Consider the following 20,615-nt stretch of genomic DNA (forward strand, 5'->3'; position numbering starts at 1 on the left):
TTAATACTAATACTAATACAATGTATTTATATATATATATATATATATATTTACTTATTTATTCACTTTTGTGTGTGTGTATTGATATTTATTAAATATCTGTTGTGAGATAAGATCAATGTATAGTTTTACATTTTTATAAATGCCTATATTGAAATATATAAATTTATATATATATATATATATATATATTATATTCATTATGTTATATTATTTTATTTTTTATTTATTTAATCATTTTTTTTCCTTTTTAAAATAAAATGCTGAATCCTTTGAATATGCACTAGTTATTTTATTATAGTATGTCCGTATTCTCACAGATCATTTTTTTTCTTTTTTTCTTTAAACTATTGTAAATTTTATGTAAGTTTTTGCACTATAAAATATAAAAAAGTAGCATCATTTTAATATGTTTTGACTTTCTAAGAACATAAAAAAAAAAAAAAAAAAAAAATTTAATATAAAGGAATATAAATATGTAAAAATATAAGGATTATATACCTATTTTTAAGTATATATTATATATCTCCTGTTATATTCCAAAAAAAAAAAAAAGGGAAAATATATATATAAATATATATTATATGTATTAGATAAAAATGATTTTATCTTTTATATTGATATATATTATATATAATCTATTATTATTAGAATCCTAAAAAATTAATAAAATTTAGCTACAAAGCATATATTTAAATATATATATTTATATATATTTATATATATTTATATTTATTTATTTAATTATTTATATATCTCTTATTGAATAAAATTGGGATGGCTCAATAAATTTAAAAAAAAAAAAAATAGAAAAAAATGTTTTATCTCAAAATGCCAAGTCTTATAAATATGAGAAATATATTTTAAAAGTGTATTACATTTTTGTATAGAAACTTTCAATATATACTTATGCTCTTATTAAATAAGAATAATTCAAATGAAGAGTATAATAAACACATTTTTACCTTATTATAAGCATAACAACAATTTAACATTAAACGTAACACTAAAAAATAAAGTAAGGTTTTTATTTTTTTATCTAGATCGTTTTGTGTATTCTCCAATACTTCAAATATTGTTAAGAAACCAAAATGTTAAGGAACAAAATGTAATCAAAAAAATATATAAACTGAAAATTTTAAACAAATTGCCTCTACAATTTAAAAAGGATAAAAATGATGAAAAACATCATGTGAAAAATCAAAAATATATTAATAAAAATTCTTTCGAATGTAAGGAAAAAATGAATGATAAAATTCGTAATATAAAAAATGATAAAATAAATTATTATGACCATATAGAAATAAATGCTTTATGGCCGGAAAGAATATCTTACGTACAACCTTTTGAAGTAAAAAAAAATTTAGAAAAGGATAAATTTAATGTTATATATATAGGACATATGAGTATCTTAATACAAACATCCAAATATAATATATTAATAGATCCTGTATTATCAAATAGAATTGGTTTTTGTAATATTTTAGGGGTCAAAAGAATAATAAAACCAGGTATAAACTTTGAACATTTACCTAGTATTGATTTTATATTATTAAGTAATAATAGATATGATACCATGGATAAAACAACATTAAAAAATATAATATTAAGAGATAATAGTATTGTTATTGGAGGTATGAATATAAGAAGATATTTATTGAAAAGGAATTTCCCAGTTGTTTATCCTTTAAATTGGTTTAATAAATTAAGTTTTGAAAATATATCTTTTTATTATTTACCAACCTTAACAAATAGTCATAGATTTCTTGTTGATAAAAATGTATACCTACCAGGCTCTTTCTTAATTCATGATTCATCCACAAACGCCACAATTTTTTATAGTGGACATTCTGGTTATTCCAATCACTTTTTACAAATTAAAAACTATGTTAATAATGTTGTACTCAAAAGGAATAATCATATAGATTTATCTATATTGCCTATTGGTATATACAAACCTGACTCTTTGTACAATAATTTTCACATGTCCCCACGCGAAGCCTTGCAGGTGAGTATACATAAAAATGTATGCATAATTGTATGTCAACAAATGTAAATATATACATATATAAACATATATATATATATATATATATATATATATATTTTATATTTGTAGAGCCATTTTGATTTAGGTAGTAAACAATCCTTAGGAATTGGAACTGACGTTTTTTGCTTAGGTGGAGAAGAATATAAAGAAGCCACAAAAGAATTGACTCATATATTAGATTCTTATCAAAAGAAAAATAATAATAAAATTACTTTTGTTACATTACAACCAGGGGAAAATTTTATTATATAATATTAACATGTTAAAGTTAAAAGCATGAAAAATAATAATATCTATATATGAGGGTATAAAATGAATATGTGTACATGTTTCAATTTTTATTGTTTTATATTTACATATATATATATATATATATATATATATATATTTATATTTATATTTTTTTTTTTTTTTTTTTTTTTTTTTCTTGTGTAATTATTTCATATTTATTCATAAGCAGTTGCTAAAGCTTTGAAACATAATTTTTTCCTTTTATTGTATTCCTTTTCCTTTCCTACAATATCTGTATTCATTCTTTCTAAGTTGTCTTTTATTTTCTAAATGAATAAAATGATACATATAATATTTTGATAATATATATCTTGTTTATATGTACATAATAATTAATTTTTATATTATTTTTTATTCTATGTTTTACAATTTATAAATATTTAAATATTATAGTAAAAATGTTCATATATTTCTATTTATATACCTTCATAAAAATTTGACTTTTATTTAATATTTCATTCGTCGAAAATATTGACTTTCCTTCATCATATATTTTCTTTACGTCACTTTTATTAACATTAATTTTTCTCATACTTTCAATGAGTATCTACAAATATGTTTGTAATATAAATATGCATATATATCTAATATTTACCCTGAAAGTACAATTTCTTTTATTTATTTAATATCTATTTTATTTGTTTATTTAATTCTTGCTAAAACTATACGTTCATTTCTTTGCATAATAGGTTTATTTCTTTTTCTGTGTTGAAAATTATGTTTTTTTTTTTTTTTGCATATTTTTTATTTAATTCTTCCCTTCGAATTTTCTGCTTCTACAATTATATATATATATATATATAATATATATATATTTAATGTATAGTTCATTTATATTGTTGTGTTTTTATGACATTTATATATTTTAGTATTGTAATAAAATATATACCTCTATCAAGCTTTTTATCATGTTGTCTATTTCGTTGAGGGAGTCAGAAAAGTTTTTCTTCAAATTTATCTTAAACTTTTCTTTTTTTTCTTTGTGGCACGAAATTATTTTTTCAATTATCATTTCCGTATCGCTGTCCTTTTCTGCGCATATTTGATTTTTTCTTTTTATCTGGATAATAAAAAATCGACATATAATATGTCAACTCATACGTTATTTATATATTTTAATATGTTATATTATTGTATAATATAATTATAGAAAAAGTAATTTTTAATATTTATATAAAAAAAAAAATATATATATATATGCATATATATATATATATATTTTTATTTGTGTAAAGTGATTAAATCTAATTTATATACCATTCTAAATTTATCATCTTCTATAAATTTTTTAGTATCCTTTTTATTAGAATATTCGTTTATATAATTTATGTCTTCTAGGGATTTATTATATTTTACTATTTCCTCATTACATATACTTTTTCTCTTTTTTTCGTCTATATAAACAGAATTTATTTGATTAAGAACAATTGTGATCATTTTATTATTTTCACAATATGATAATATATAGATATTATTCCTTTAGCAATCGAATATATTAAACACATACGTTTATATGTTTATATGTTTATATATTTATATATTTTTATTTTCTTCTTATTATATTTTAACCTTCCTGCTTTAGAGTATCTGTCCTTTTTCTTGACTTGTTTTTTATATTTTTTTCGCTATAAAAAAAAAAGGAATCGGTTTATGATACTATTTTGTTAACATCTACACAATTATATATATATATATATATATATATATTTATATTATAGTCCGATGTTACTATCCAATATAATTTTTACAAGTTAATTTCTTTTAATATTAAGGAATGTCTTATTTTTATAATAAGACGGATATTTGTAGAAGTAATTTAGTATCCTTTTTTTTTTTTTTCTTTCTTTCTTTTCTTAAAAGTAAATACCTTATATTCCTTTCAAGCGAAATATCATTGAAATAATGTAAGGGTTCATTAATTTTATCGAACGATTTGTCCTCCTCCTTAAAAAACACAAATATTACACATATATGTATATATTTATATAAAATTTTTTTTTTTTTTTTCTTCTTAATAATACCTCATCAACTGTTCCATGATTTTGATCCTCATTGTATTTTTTATTATATTTAATGGATTTGAGAATAATTTGTTCACGCTTCTTTTTTTCGTTCTTCAATTTTATGTTTAAACTTAAAGGAAAAAATATATATATTTATATATCATAATAAATAATAATTTCTTTCTTCTCTTCCTTTATTTTATTATTATTTTTTTTTTTTTTTAGTTTACGTGTCCATAAGTTTATTCAACAAATTTTTTATTTCTTTTGAGCCCCTTTTTATATCCATAGACAATTTAAATTTGCTAATTATCTCATGATCAATGGAATTTTTAATATCTTCACCCCTGTATATTTTTTTAATTTTTTTGATAATTTTTTTTTTTTTTTTTTTTCCATTAAATGAAAAATAAATGTATCAAAAAAAAAAAAAAAGAAACAATGACAATAATGCATGTATAACACATTTAATGAATCATACCATAGATAAAATATATTTGTTTGATCAACTATAGCTTTACATTCTAATTCTAAAAGATTTTTATTTTTGATATTTATGGATGTTATATGATAGTAAGGAATTTCTATTTTACACTTTTCATTTTCCTCTTCATTATCCTGATGAAAAAAATAAAATATATGTGTATATTATTATAATTATTATAAAAATCTTCAGTCATATATATTCAGTTTTTCATATTACATAATACAAGAATATGGAACACATCCCGACATAACAAAGTAGAAAATTTTTTGTAACTGATTTCTTGCTTGTATTTATAACAAAGTTACCTTTTACAAAAAAAAAAAAAAAAAAAAAAAAAAAAAAAAAAAAAAATTATAAACATGTTATTTTCATATCATCAATTAATGTATATATTAATATGTTGAAATATATTATGCTTTATCAAAATAACCATTTTCCATGACAATTTTGTTGTCGATGTAACATTCCTCCTTCAACCAATTTATACATTCTTCATCAAATTTATTAATTTTAAAGTTTCTTAATTTTTCAACAGATACTAAACCTATACGAAAATTCTTTAAATTGAAGGTGCTAATATCTATTCTTCTAAAAGATCTCCACAAAAATTCTGTATATGAAACTTTCAATTCTATATCATTTTCAATTTTGATGGTTTCAAATAGTTTCTTGGTTAGGCTTATTCTATAACAATATATCAATTATATATATTGAAAATTTATATATACAAAATAATCCAAAAAAAAAAAAAAACAAAAAAGGAAAAAGAAAAAAAAAAAAAAAAAAAAAAAAAGTACACTTTAAATATGTGGAAATAAAGAAATATATATATATATATATATATATATATATATTTTTTTTTTTTTTTTTTTTTTTTTTTTTTTTTCCTTTTTAACTATTCTCTATTACAATTCATTTGTGAAAGATGATTCAATTTTTTTTCTCATGCTAGAATTGTTAAAATTTAAAAATGAACTAATTAAAGAACACAAATGTCTTCTTAGACAATTAAAACTAAAGAATGTTGTCAAGTTATCATTTTGATAATTTGTATACAATATTAATTTACTAAAAATATATTCACAGAATTTTATGGATGTGTCTAAATCTACATTGATATTTTTTCTTTCTTCAATTGTATTTTCTAATATAACTTTAAAAAGGTCATATATAAATGCAAATTTGTTAATACTGAATATGAACATGAATAAATGAATATATATATATATATATATATATTTATATGTACATATGTATATGTTTGTATTACTAATTTTATCGACAACTTCCCATACTACTGATGATGAAAAACAGTCATCATATTTTTCGAAAAAGTAATTTAATATTTCAATTAAACAAGTTACATGTTGGCTATTTATATTTTCTACATCAAAATGATAAAAAAAAAAAAAAAAAAAAAAAAAAAGTAATAAAATGAATGAATGAATGAATAAATAAATAAATAAAAATAATAAATATATAAATAATTTATTGTATATGTATTCTATAATAAAAAATATAATATTTTTATAACATTTCTTTTATTAATATATTAAAAAATATTATATATTGAACCTGCATTTTCACATAACTGTTTTAACTTTCTCGTTTTTAATAAAATCGTGTCTTTGTTTAATTCCTTTATATTATATATATTAGAACTCATTTTTTCAATTTTTTATTTTATAATGAGAAAATTTTCTAAATGTATATTATAATATTATATATATATATATATATATATTTATATATTTATATACATAATATTATCACCGTTATCAAATTTTTAACGTCTATATAAAATAATAAATATAAAACAAAATATTCAAATAATTATATATTTGTTAGGTGAAAATATAGAAAATTTAATAAATATTTATTCAGGTTATAATGTAAAAATAAAAGAAAAAAGAAGAAAATATAAAAATACATTATCCTATTAAGAAACGTTGCACAAAAGAAATGATCATTGTAGATACACTTCAAATTAATCTTTCCTTTCTTATATATTAAAAACTTTTTTTTCTTTTTTCTTTTTTTGGCGTATTAACACAATAAATGTTTGACAAATTACAGTGATCTTAAGGAAAATGAGAATAAAGTTGTTCATTTTATTTATTCTTATTTTATAAGAAAAAAAATCCGAATTTAATATATACAAACAAAAAAAAACAAGAAACAAGAAAAAATTCTTTACCCTTTTTATTGAACTTACTATGGTCAAAAAAAAAAAATTATTGTAAAAATTGGAAAAATATTCAAAGGAAGGAAAAGAAAATAGAGCCTTTCATAAAATTACTGTCTTTAAATAGAAATAAAATGTAGAAGAAGGTAAAAAAAAAAAAAAAAAAAAATATCTTCCATATATATCAATATATATATATATATATATATATATAAATATAAGTTTTTATTTTCTGCACTGTCGAATAATAGTTATTAGCAACTTAAATTAAAGATACTGAACTTTTTCAAAAAATAATTTATGATAAAATATAAAAACAAATTTAAGTGCTTGAAAAAAATTGTATATTTTATTATTTGCTTTTACCTATTAATATATAAATATTTATTTATTTATGTATATTATATATATATGTATCTTTAAAATAATGCATTGATAATAAATATAAAAGAAATACCTATAAATATGGGTATTTCTATATATTAATATATATTGTAAATTATACATAAAAAACCACAATAATAAATAGAAGTATATAATTAATTATATATTACAAAACATAATAAAAAATATTATGTATAATTTGTATATTTTAATTAGTACTGCACAAAAACAAAAAAAAAAAGATTAATCGTTTACATTTTACGAAATAATAAACCATATATTATTAAAATTGAGAAGTATAAAATATTTTATATATTTATATATTATATGTATATATATATTTTTTTTTTTTTTTTTTTGATGAATGGAAACTACAAAAATATACCAAGATAAAAAAAATATATTAATTTTAATGTATATTTATAATAATATATATTATATATTATATATATTTTATCCACAATTATACAAAATTCAGTTCTATATATTATATTATATATAAAAAAAAAAAAAGTACTAACTTAAAACAATTTTTATGATTTATTTTTATAATATAACATATAAATATATATATTTTATTATTATATATTCTTTTATAAATATTAATAATATATGCATGCATTAAAATATTGAAACAATATATTTTTGGTTACAGCTCAATTTTTTACGGAAGTTAAATGATTTAATAAAAACATATTAGAAATATATTTATAAATTATTATGTGGTATTTATTTTTATTTTTATTTTTTATTTTTTATTTTATATATATATATATATAATAGTATCGAATTTTATATTATTTTTTACAGAACATTTTTTTTTTTTTTTTTTTTTTTCCTTTTCCCCATATTATATAAAATATAATATAATATTTATACTTTGAAATATTTTATATTTTCTCCGAATAAAGGTTCATAGTTCAAAATAACCTCTTCTTATGGTTTTCTCTTATAACCAATCCATTTGTTAAATATATTTATGATTTATAGATATATTATAATAATAGCTAAATATTTATAATTATAATTATATAATTTGTAATTTTTGTACCATTGAAAAATAATAAAATGAAAACATTAATATTTTCATTTTATATAACGAAATAATATAACATATATATATATATATAATATTAAAAATATTATTTAAAGTTAATTTTTTTTTTTTTTTTTTTTCCTTTTTTTTTAATTTAAAATATATATGCGTTAAATATTATTTTTTTTATTTTTTTTTTTTTTTTTTCAATATATTTCTATAACACCATATTAAAAAAAATATAATATATATATAATAACATATATATATAAATATATATATATATATTTATATTTATATATTCAATAAAGAAAAAATAGTTTCATCATCGTATATATTTTTTCCCCATATTTGATTATTCTGCATATATCAATATGAGTGCTCTTAAAGACAAAACGGGAAGGTTTGTTGTTCTGGATAAAAATGCTAGCAACTATGAATCTTTAGTCGATCAAGAAATGAATAACGTATATGAAAGAGTTATGAAATTGGATCCTAACCAAGTTGAATTTTTGCAAGCATTTCATGAAATATTATATTCTTTAAAACCATTATTTATGGAAGAACCTAAATATTTACCAATAATTGAAACGTTATCAGAACCTGAACGAGCAATACAATTTCGTGTTTGTTGGTTAGATGATAATGGTGTTCAAAGAAAAAATCGTTGTTTTCGTGTTCAATATAATAGTGCCTTGGGTCCTTACAAAGGTGGTTTACGATTTCATCCATCAGTTAATTTATCTATTGTAAAATTTTTAGGATTTGAACAAATATTTAAAAATTCTTTAACAGGTTTATCAATGGGAGGAGGTAAAGGTGGTTCGGATTTCGATCCTAAAGGAAAATCAGATAATGAAATTTTAAAATTTTGTCAAGCTTTTATGAATGAATTATATAGACATATAGGCCCATGCACCGATGTACCTGCTGGAGATATTGGTGTTGGTGGTCGAGAAATTGGTTATTTATATGGTCAATATAAAAAAATTGTAAATAGTTTTAATGGTACCTTAACGGGTAAAAATGTAAAATGGGGTGGTTCTAATTTAAGAGTGGAAGCTACTGGTTATGGTTTAGTATACTTTGTTTTGGAAGTATTAAAATCATTAAATATTCCAGTAGAAAAACAAACTGCTGTTGTTAGTGGTAGTGGTAATGTTGCACTTTATTGTGTTCAGAAATTATTACATTTAAATGTTAAAGTTTTAACATTAAGTGACAGTAATGGTTATGTATATGAACCAAATGGGTTTACTCATGAAAACTTGGAATTTCTTATAGATTTAAAAGAAGAAAAAAAAGGTAGAATCAAAGAATACTTAAACCATTCATCTACAGCTAAATATTTCCCAAATGAAAAACCATGGGGTGTACCATGTACATTAGCTTTCCCATGTGCAACACAAAATGAAATAAATCTTGAAGATGCAAAATTATTACAAAAAAATGGTTGTATCTTAGTTGGGGAAGGAGCAAATATGCCATCAACCGTAGATGCTATTAATTTATTTAAATCTAATAATATTATCTATTGCCCATCAAAAGCAGCAAATGCTGGGGGTGTTGCTATTAGTGGACTTGAAATGAGTCAGAATTTCCAATTCTCTCATTGGACAAGAGAAACGGTTGATGAAAAACTCAAAGAAATTATGAGAAATATTTTTATTGCATGCTCAGAAAATGCTTTAAAATATACCAAAAACAAATATGATTTACAAGCAGGCGCAAATATAGCTGGATTCTTAAAAGTTGCTGAATCATATATTGAACAAGGTTGTTTTTAAACATTTATATATGTTTTTATATTTTATCTACATTTGTTATAAAAAATAAAAAATCCAATATAATCTAACCATATTATTAAATATATATATATATATATATATATATATATGCATTTTTATTTATCTTTTTATTAAAATAAATATAAAAAAATATAATTAAATATAATATGAAATTATTTTTGTGTTGCGTTTACTTTTTATGTTTCCAACTTACCATAATATTTCATAATTATTTATTATATATATATAAATTATTACAGGTTCCTTATTTAATCTGTATTATATGTATATATTTATATATTTATATACAGAAGTTTCTTTTTTTTTTTCTTTTTTTTTTTCCTTTTTTCTTTTTTTTTTTCTTTTTTTTTTTCCTTTTTTCTTTTTTTTTTCTTTAAACCATTATATTTCCATGTGGTTTATTTTTTCCACATGTAATAGAACCATTAAAATATATCTTTATGTCTCTTATATTTTTTTGTATCATTTTTATTTTTAAAATTCGAATTTCAACTTGTAATTTCTATTTTAAAAGAAAACCGAAAGAGACACACAACATGTCGATTTAGAAGAGAATAAGAATATTTATTATGCATCTCATGATGCGAAATATATATATATATATATATATATATATATATGTCTATATGTATTAATAGTTTTGTATATATACATGATCAAAATATAAAATGAATATGTAATATAAAGTATAAAATAAAAAATGCATAAGTATATGCTTATTTTAATAATTTTAAAAAAATAACATAAAATAAAATAAACGACAATTTAAAGAATTGTAGTACAATGAAATATATATAAATATAAATATATATATATATATATATTTATTTATTTATTTACTCATATTTATAAAAATTCTGTAATACTTATGTACCATTTCACTATACCATTTTGCATCATATATTTCATCTTTTCCTTAATAGGATTTAAAAAGGTTTTTTTTAATTTATTATTATTAATAAAAGCAATTACTTTTTCATCTAATACATCTCTATATGTAAAAGCAATTTCTTTACATGTATATTCATCAAGTTGTATATTTAATTGAAAAGTTTGTGAATTTGTATATATTTGTAACTTTTCTTCTTTCTTATAATTATTATTTTTAATATCTTCATTATTTATGTTTCCAAATGAAGGTGAAAACTTCCTGATATTATTATTAATACAATTTTCACTTTTTAGAAATACGTTATTATTCATATGGGAAATATTATTTGTATCGTCTAATATATTATTTTCTTCTATATTAATATTTGAACTCTTTTTTATTTCATTCTCCTTCTCTATTTTTTTTTTATAAAGTAAGTTATTATTTGCATACACATTTATTGGCTTCTCATTTATATTAATTGATTTCATATCATTTATATGTTGAAAATTGTTGTAATTTTGTTTTATGTAATTCTCTTTTTGACTTGTGTAATACATAATATTATTTTCATCATAAGAAGAATGATTATTTTGTTTTATTTGATTAATGTTTAAACATCTCAAATTATTTTCATTGGAAGTATCATTTTGTGTTACATTATAATAAGATAACGGTAATTGATATTCTTTATGTTCTACATTATTTTTACTATCTTTATTTATAACTGTTTTTATTAATTTTGATGCATTTATTTGTTTTTCATAATGTTGTCCCATATCTGTTACATTTGTATAAGGATAATATATTTTATTTTTATTTTTATCCATAGGGATATTTTTTAAATATTCCTTATTCATTTGTATAAATTTCTTTCTTTCTGTTTCTTCATTTAAATAATTTACATTTTTTATATTATTTATATTATTTATATTATTATTTATGTGAATATTATTAATATGAGTATTTTGATTCTTTGGATATATATGATTTATTCTCTTAACCATATGATTCAAATTATTTTTCATATTGATATTACTAATTTGAGGTGTTATATATTTTGGATTAACATGTGGTTTATATATATATTGATTCTTATGAATATTATTATCAACATTTTTCATAATATGATTATTTATATTTCTAATATTGTTGTGAAAATAATTTTTTTTATTCTTTTCATCATTCATTTTATAAATGACATAGGAATTGTCTTCACCAATCATTTTTGGTACATCACTTAAAGGTGTAGATACTTTCTTATTTAAATCATTATTTGATCTGACATTTTGTTTATTGTAAAATATATTTTTTTCCTTATCAATATTATTTTCTTCGATAAAATTGTTTATATTATTTTTTGTTTCATTACTTAATTCGTTATGTGTCTGATTAATATTTTGATTATATCTCATATTATATTGGTTTAATAAATACATTTTGTTTTGATCTCGGCACAAATTATTATAAGCAATATTTTCCTCCTGACAAGTACCCATATTAAACTTATTATATACATTATTATTCAAATTGGCAAAGGATTCTTCATTATTATTTGTATAAGTGTTAATATGTGGTTGTGCGGACTGCACAAAATAATCATCATTCCTTATATTTTTTTTATTACTATAATTAGGTTGAATAAAAGGATTGGCACGATTTAACATATATGGGATATGTTTGTTACTATTTGTATTATAAACATTATCTTCTTTTTTTATTGGATTATTATATTGTTGGTATATATAACTTATATTATTATTATTAGAACTCATAGTATTATTATTTACATAACAATAAGAATTATCATTATTATTAATAATATTTATGGGGTTACGATTTTGCATATAATTTAGCTTATTATTGTTTATCATATAATTATAAGGGTTATTATTTAAGATGGTATTACCAGAGTAAATATTCTTTATATTATTATTATTATTATTATTATTATTATTATGTTTTACATTTTTTAATTTGTCCAAATAATTGTTAACATTTTTTATTGTTGATGTAATATTATTAATATTATTCTCACCATTGTCTGTACCAATATAATTTGGCTGTTTTTTTTTTTTTATTATATAATTTTCTTCAGACTGATTTATTGATCCATTTTTTATATAATTACCATCAAATTGTAATGTATTCTTATTTTTATTACTGTTAATATATTGCAAATTTTGTTTATCATACTTACTATCATTCATAATATTCTGCTTATTATTACTATTATAATACTTTGCATTTTCCTCATCAATATTTATGGAATTTATATTTCCATAAGATGTATTTAAAGACGTGGTGGGGATATTAATATAATTCTTACTGTTCACATTATGAGTATATACATTATTATTATTATTATCATATATTAATGCTCTATTTTTATTTATATTATTATCATCAACCTTAAAACCTTTTTTATCTTTTTTTTTATTATCAAATGGTTGTTTATTCTCTATTTTGTATGCGCGTCTTACATTTTTATAAAAATTACCTTTATATAATAAATCTTCTGAATTATAACTTTTACCTTTTATAGTGTCACTACATTTTTTATAATTATCTTCCTTATCTACATTTTTGTTATTCATAGAAGTTTTGTTTAGAAAACTTATTGTTGGACTAGTTTTATTTAGCATATTAATTCTACTCGTTACATTTAAATTATCGCATGTTTTATTTAGGTATCTTTTAAGTGAATTTGATTTCCCTTCTTTTTTGTTTTCCTTAAACTCATTTGATATATAATCCGTACCCTTATTCTGTTTGTGATGTGTTTCTTTTTTATGAACTACATTAAGAGTATTATCGTTTATGGTTTCCTCAATTTTTAAAACCTTTGTTACAATTTCAGGAGTATGACTTCTTTTAATTATAATATCATTTATGTTTTTTACTGATCTATTATTTTTATAAAGATTATTTCCTATACTATTAATAGCGCTTGTATCCTTATTTAAAATATTATTTTCCTTTTTATGTAAATTGTTAAATTCATTAGCTTTATTATTTACGCACAAATTTTTGTTACCATTTTGTACTCCTCTGTTACATATATTATGATTTTTAAAATAATCATTTCTATTCTTAATTTCATCGTTTTTCTTATTTGTACTACTACTATAATATATATCATTCTTGTCTATCATATCTATTTTCTCAACACATTCATCTTGCAATTCTTGGATATGTGAATTATTACTTTGGGTATCCTTACAATCATCTAAATGAAAAATAGAATCTGCCATTGAAACATAATCAGGGATAGAATCTCTCTTATTTTCTTTACCATCATCCTTTTTATTTAGCATGTTGTATATATTATCACACATATTATTATGAACATTAGTATCCAATTTTGATGTATTATCTTTTGAAGGTAAAATTTTTTTTACAGGACAATTTTCGTCTGTTTCTTCTTTTGATTTTTTCATATAATTGTTACAATAGTTATTATTTTTTATGTATATATCTTGTAAATTTTTTTCATAATTTTTTATAGATTCATCACCTTTTTTTTTTTTATCTAATTTTATATTCTTCATTTCGTTATTTTTATAATTTATAAACGAGTTGTGTTCTTTCTTAATATATTTATTATTAACGGTATTATTATTAATGGTATTATTATTAATGGTATTATTATTAATGGAGATATTTTTGTTTTTATCTATATCATATTTATTAATATTACAATTCACATTTATGTTATCATTTTTATGTATTTTTTTTTGTATATAACCCTTATCATCATCATCATATGTTCCATTCTTTTCTTTAAGTTGGTTTAATAATATATCCCTTAATGTTTGTTTACCCTCTTGAATATTGTTAATATTTTTTTCTTCACATTGATGCGAATTTTCAGTGGAATCATCTTTATTAGATTTTATTAATTCTATGTTTTTTTTTTTATTATCATTTTTAAAATTTTCTTTGGATAAACAGCTACTTGATAATATAAAGGAATTTGAATCTGTGATTTCCTTGATGGTGAGTTCGTTTGATGACATATTGGATATATCTATATCATTAATATCATTATTTTCATTATTATTATTATTATTATTATTATCATTTTTTATGTTTATATTTTTTTGCGTTTTTGTATTTAGGTTTACATTTTTTTTCTTAAGAGAAAACTCTGAAAATTTGAAAGATTGTTTATTAAGATTCCTTGGATTGTGGTTCAATATTGTGGTGTTTTTCAATTCTTTATTATCCTTCCTTTTTTTATATACTATATAATTTTCTTTTTTTTTATCTTTTACTTCTTCCATACATACTTTATTTATTACTTCTATCTTTTGATTTGATGTCGAATTATAATCATACTTACAAAAGGATGGATATTCAATTCCACTGGGTGTTTCGAATGTTGGTGTTATTTTTCTTTCATCAACATTATTACAATTTTCATATTTAACTTGTGTAAATTTATTTCTTATTTCACTTTTATTAAGATCATGAAAACTTAATAATAATTCTTCATAACTAGAAGTGCTTTTTATTTCTTCATCCTCATGTATTGTATTATGTATTTGAGAATTCATTTCTGTCTTCCCATCTATTGTATTATTATATTTATTATTCAAATTATTAATATTATTATTAAGAGTGACATTATTTCTAGTACTTATATTTATATTACCATTTTTTTGGTTTTTGATACCTTTAAATTCTAAATTATTTTGAATATGTAAATTTTTTATAGGCACAATACTTTCATCAGAATTATCTTCATCAGAACATGTTGAATTATTTTTATAAAAATGCTGATTATCATGTTCCTCAATATCCTTCAACATATTTGTACAATTATTTGTTAACTCATTATTTTTCATCTTTTTTTTCTCATTGATATTATGGAAAATTATTTTTTGTGTTATATTTTTTTCATTTTTTAAAGGCACAATTTTTTTTTCATTATCATTATTTGTTATGGAATTTAAGAAATCTGTATTTTGGGCTAGTGTAAAATGACAAGGAGTTTTTAATTTAAAATTCTCCAAATGGAATTTTGTCAAATAAAAAGATATTGAAGCATATAACCATAAAGAAGGTACAACAGTATTATATGCATGAATTGTAATATTGTAAGAGATATCTGTTTCAATATTTTGTAAAATTATATTTGATGATTTATAAATCTTTGATTCAGTACATTTTATAAATCCATCAATAAATTTGGTTATAATTAATTTAAATTCCATATTTCTTTTTGATATTTTATTTGGAATATATTTTAATATTTGTTCATTATTAGTATCTACATTAATTTTTAGATAAAGATTTTTACATCTATAAGATGCTTCAATATCAAGTGGATATTTATGATACTTTCCTCTATATTTTTCATTCTTTCCATATTTTCCATACTTTTCAAATTTATTCTTTTTTTTCTTATCACTCTCAATTTTTTTTTGATTCATTTGAGAGTTCATATATATTTTCTTCTTCTCCATTTTTTTTATATCATCTTTGCAATCATTTATTTTGTCTTGATTTAATATACTATCTTTTTTTGTCAAAACATTCTTTTTTATATTTTTGTCATTTTTATTTCTAAAACTGGTTAATGAATTATTTCTTGATTGAGAACAAAAGTTTTTATTCTTTTCCTCACCCTTTTCATAAGTACATTTATTTCCATTATTGTTTTTTAATTTTCTTAATTTTTCTGTTTCTTGTGTATTATGTATAGAATTCATTTTTTTTAATTTGTTTGGAGATGGATAATGAATCTTGTTCATATTTGAATTTACATTAAATATTTTATTTCTAATTCTTTCTTCTTTTTTCTCTTCTACATATGGTTCTCTTATTTTTTCCCCAAGTGGCTTATATTCTTCTTCCCAATTTGGTACTTCAATTCCTCCCCATATTGGTATTTCTTGTCCTCCAAAATTTGGTAACTTTTGTTCGAACAATTTCTCTTTTTTATTATTTCCATTAAAAGAACATTGTTTTTTTTTATCATCTTTTTTACAATTACTTTTTATAATTTCTTTAGAATGATCTCTCTTTTCACATTCATAAATCTTCTTATGACATGGAACATTTATTTTTTTATACGTTTTGTTTTCCTCATTTTTTTTTTTGTTTTTATCTGTATCCATATATAAGAACATATTATTATACTTAGATATATAATGAGATTTTATATTAACAACCTTACGGTTACTATTTTTTGGATATCCTATTTTGTTACTTTTCTCATTTTTTATATTACCAAACTTTATATTGTTATAAGAACAATTATTTTCATCATCTGTATTCTTATTATTATATGGGCTTACGAATTTTTTTCTTTCTTTATAATTTTCTTCTGAATTTTTATCAATAATTTTTAAGACATCAGCTATCATAATAGATGGCGTATTTGAGCGTTTTTTATGATTTAATGATGTCAATTTTATATTAATATTTTCCTTGTATCCTTTCTGATCATAATTATTATATATGTTTGTACATATATTTGCATATTTTTTCTTTTTATTATTATGATTATTGTTGTTATTATTATCATTGCTGTTATTTTTATTTTGTTTATAATTCGAGCTAACCTTGTTTTCCAATTTTACATCTTTACCTACCTTTTCGACAACTTGTGATTCAAAAGAATCATTTAATTTATTTTCAAGCGTATTTGTTTCTGTCAAGTTTAATAATAAAGAAGGTTCTATTTTTTCATTTTTCTTTTCATTATATAAAGAGGTTCTCTTTAATGACTTACAGCTGGCGTTTATTGAAGACATCATATATTTAACCTTTTCATTGTAATCATTATTTTTAATAATATTTGATGATTTATTATATATTGAAGGTTCATTTTGTTCAATATATTTTTCCTTATCACTACCAAATTCGTGGGTTACTATTTTATTTTTATCGATGAATTTATTATCATAATAAAAATTTGTGTCAATATTACACTTTCTATTTTCCTCCATTATACTATAATCAAAGTAATCATTTTCTATATGTTCCTTAAAATTTTCGAAAAAATCTTTTTCATTTACATTAAAATATTTTTTTTCATCTATTGAGTTTTCCTCACAATGAGGTATTTCAATATTTTTTATATTAGATATAAGTTGTTCATTCTTGTATGGCATGGGAATATTTTCTTTATTTATTTGTTCTTTAGCACTCAAAGATTGTTTATTGTTTTCATCTAAACTTTTATTAATATGTCTCTCTTGTATATCTTCATTACAATATTTATTACAAGTTTCTATTGTTTCTTTTGTTCTCTCTAAATTTTTCGGTATATTATAATAATAATAATTATTATTATTGTTATTATATTTTTCATCATTTGTAGGAGCTCCTATTAAAGCATCCTTACTTATATAAGTAGAATAAAAATGTTCTTCTATTTGGTTTGATATATCATTAATACAAGTTTGTTCTTTTACAATACTGTTTTTAGATTTTAATTTCAAATGTCTAATTTCTTCTTTTAATGGATTTTTTAGAATATCTGTTTTATTATTATTATTTTCCTCTTTTAAAAAGCATCCTATTTGTAGCTCCTTGTCTTTTATTTGGTCCTTTTTATATGTATCTGATAAGTCATATGTATTTTTCCTTTTTTCAACAATATCCATAAATGATTCATCACATTGAGTTTCCTCAATATTACTCAAATGTATTGTTTGTATATTATTACAAACATCATTTTTTGTATGATTTATACCATTTTTATTTACATTTTTTTTATAATTAAAAATTCTTGGATTGTTTAGTGTATCAATATTTTTGAAATCTTCGAGATTATTATTATTAATAATATTTCTTATATGCATAGAGTTGTTGAAAATATCCAACTTATGTGAATTATTTTCTGGATATAAATATTTAGAGTTGTTGTTTGTATTTATATCGCTTGTATCATCATTATTATTTAAAGGATTTAATTTACATTCCATATTTAAATAATTCATATTTTTTATTATATCGTTTTTTGTATATTCTTTTTCACTCTTATAAATTAATGTACCTTCTTTTGTTAAATCTCTTAACCCTTCAACATTATTAGAATGATTCCTTATTTCTTCCTTATTTTTTTTATTATTAACACTTTCATAACTCAGTGTAGTATCAGAATTAGATGAGAAGCTATTACTACTATATACCTCTTTTGTTATTTTCACTGTATTATGTATATCGTTTTCATTTAATTTATATTCTTCTATATCTTCATTTCTATGTAAAATATTTTGTGTATTATTAATATCACTATTTTGTATTGTATTGTCCTTACGGTTTATAACAGATACGTTTTTGTTTTTGTATTCCTCTACTTGATTTTTAATTTTTTTATTTGCATTTTTTACCATGGTGCATATTTCATCTATAATTAATTGTTCTTTTTTTTTGATAATTTCACAAATCTGTTTATTATCAGACATTTTATATTTTTCATTTCCGTGACATATGTTATCCGTTACATTATAATTAAATGAACTATTTTTTCTAGTACAATTATTCATATTATATTGTTTGTATGATGATGATTTATTCATAGTTCTATTCTTTTCTGTTTCTTTAATGTCCTTTAAATTATAATCTTGTGTTATATCTTTCTTACTTTCTTTAATCAATACTTTTCTAGATATATCATTAGGATAAGATTTATTTTCAAATTGTTCATTGGAGATATATAAATCTTTAATATATCCATCTTCAATATCTACATCTTGGATATTTATATCTTGAATATTTCCATATTTAATATGTTCCATATCTAATGAGCCATTTCTTAAATATATTTCTTCCTTATTATCATCGAACTTTGAGGTTTCATTCAACAAATTCTTGGTTGATAAGTAATTATTCATATCTACAGAGTTCTTCATTTCATTTATATTTTTATATTCAATTATCGCAGGATTCAATATATACTGATCTTCATTATTTATGTCGTTATATAAAGATAAATATTTGTCGTTATCTTTATTTTTACTATCATGGGGAACGGTAGTAGCTCTATTATATTCCTTCATATATTCTTGTAGAAGGTATAATTTTGAACTCTTTTCCATTATATAAATAGGATATATAAAAATATATCAATGTGATAATGTCACTTATCAAACAAAAAAAAAAAAAAAAAATATATATATATATATATATAGAAAGAATACACAATATATTGTATTCGTTTTTTAAAAAATTATAATATATATATGTATTTGGTTTACTTATCATTTTTTTTTTTTTTTTTTTTGTTTTATATTTATAAAATATTCATTAATAAGCAAAAGAAGGTAAACACACACACACACATACAAAAAAAAAAATAATAAAATAATAAAAAAGAATGTAAGGCAATTTCAACTTTATATATAAATATATGGTTATATAACTAATTATTTACTCATAATACGTAATTTTATTTTTGCAAATATTAGTAATATATATTTTGTACATAAAATAATATATAAAATATATAGACAATTAATATATATTATATACGGAATCTTCAT

At 19.7% G+C, this 20,615-nt stretch overlaps 4 protein-coding genes across 4 annotated transcripts; 2 read left to right on the top strand and 2 right to left on the bottom strand.

The window, feature by feature from the left end:
• Positions 1–937: 937 nt before the first annotated feature.
• PF3D7_1416300 (N-acyl-phosphatidylethanolamine-hydrolyzing phospholipase D, putative) lies at positions 938–2,302 on the top strand (the record flags this gene model as incomplete). Its single annotated transcript, XM_001348298.2, has 2 exons — positions 938–2,008; positions 2,120–2,302. 2 exons carry the CDS (start codon positions 938–940, stop codon positions 2,300–2,302), a joined length of 1,254 nt encoding a protein of 417 aa, XP_001348334.2.
• Positions 2,303–2,496: 194 nt separating this feature from the next.
• On the bottom strand, positions 2,497–6,497 carry PF3D7_1416400 (conserved protein, unknown function; the record flags this gene model as incomplete). Its single annotated transcript, XM_001348299.2, has 15 exons — positions 2,497–2,607; positions 2,766–2,888; positions 3,010–3,117; positions 3,231–3,401; positions 3,599–3,735; positions 3,911–3,966; positions 4,209–4,285; positions 4,363–4,474; positions 4,575–4,691; positions 4,826–4,962; positions 5,048–5,136; positions 5,262–5,515; positions 5,741–5,984; positions 6,102–6,215; positions 6,407–6,497. The coding sequence occupies 15 exons, from the start codon at positions 6,495–6,497 to the stop codon at positions 2,497–2,499; spliced, it is 1,941 nt and encodes a 646-aa protein (XP_001348335.2).
• A 2,313-nt stretch (positions 6,498–8,810) lies between these two features.
• On the top strand, positions 8,811–10,223 carry PF3D7_1416500 (NADP-specific glutamate dehydrogenase; the record flags this gene model as incomplete). The annotated part of the gene is made up of 1 exon (XM_001348301.1): positions 8,811–10,223. One exon carries the CDS (start codon positions 8,811–8,813, stop codon positions 10,221–10,223), a length of 1,413 nt encoding a protein of 470 aa, XP_001348337.1.
• An 867-nt stretch (positions 10,224–11,090) lies between these two features.
• On the bottom strand, positions 11,091–20,171 carry PF3D7_1416600 (conserved Plasmodium protein, unknown function; the record flags this gene model as incomplete). The annotated part of the gene is made up of 1 exon (XM_001348302.1): positions 11,091–20,171. One exon carries the CDS (start codon positions 20,169–20,171, stop codon positions 11,091–11,093), a length of 9,081 nt encoding a protein of 3,026 aa, XP_001348338.1.
• Between the last annotated feature and the right edge of the window lie 444 nt (positions 20,172–20,615).

The sequence above is a fragment of the Plasmodium falciparum genome (genome assembly GCF_000002765.6).
Source record: "Plasmodium falciparum 3D7 genome assembly, chromosome: 14".
Lineage (NCBI taxonomy): Eukaryota > Apicomplexa > Aconoidasida > Haemosporida > Plasmodiidae > Plasmodium > Plasmodium falciparum.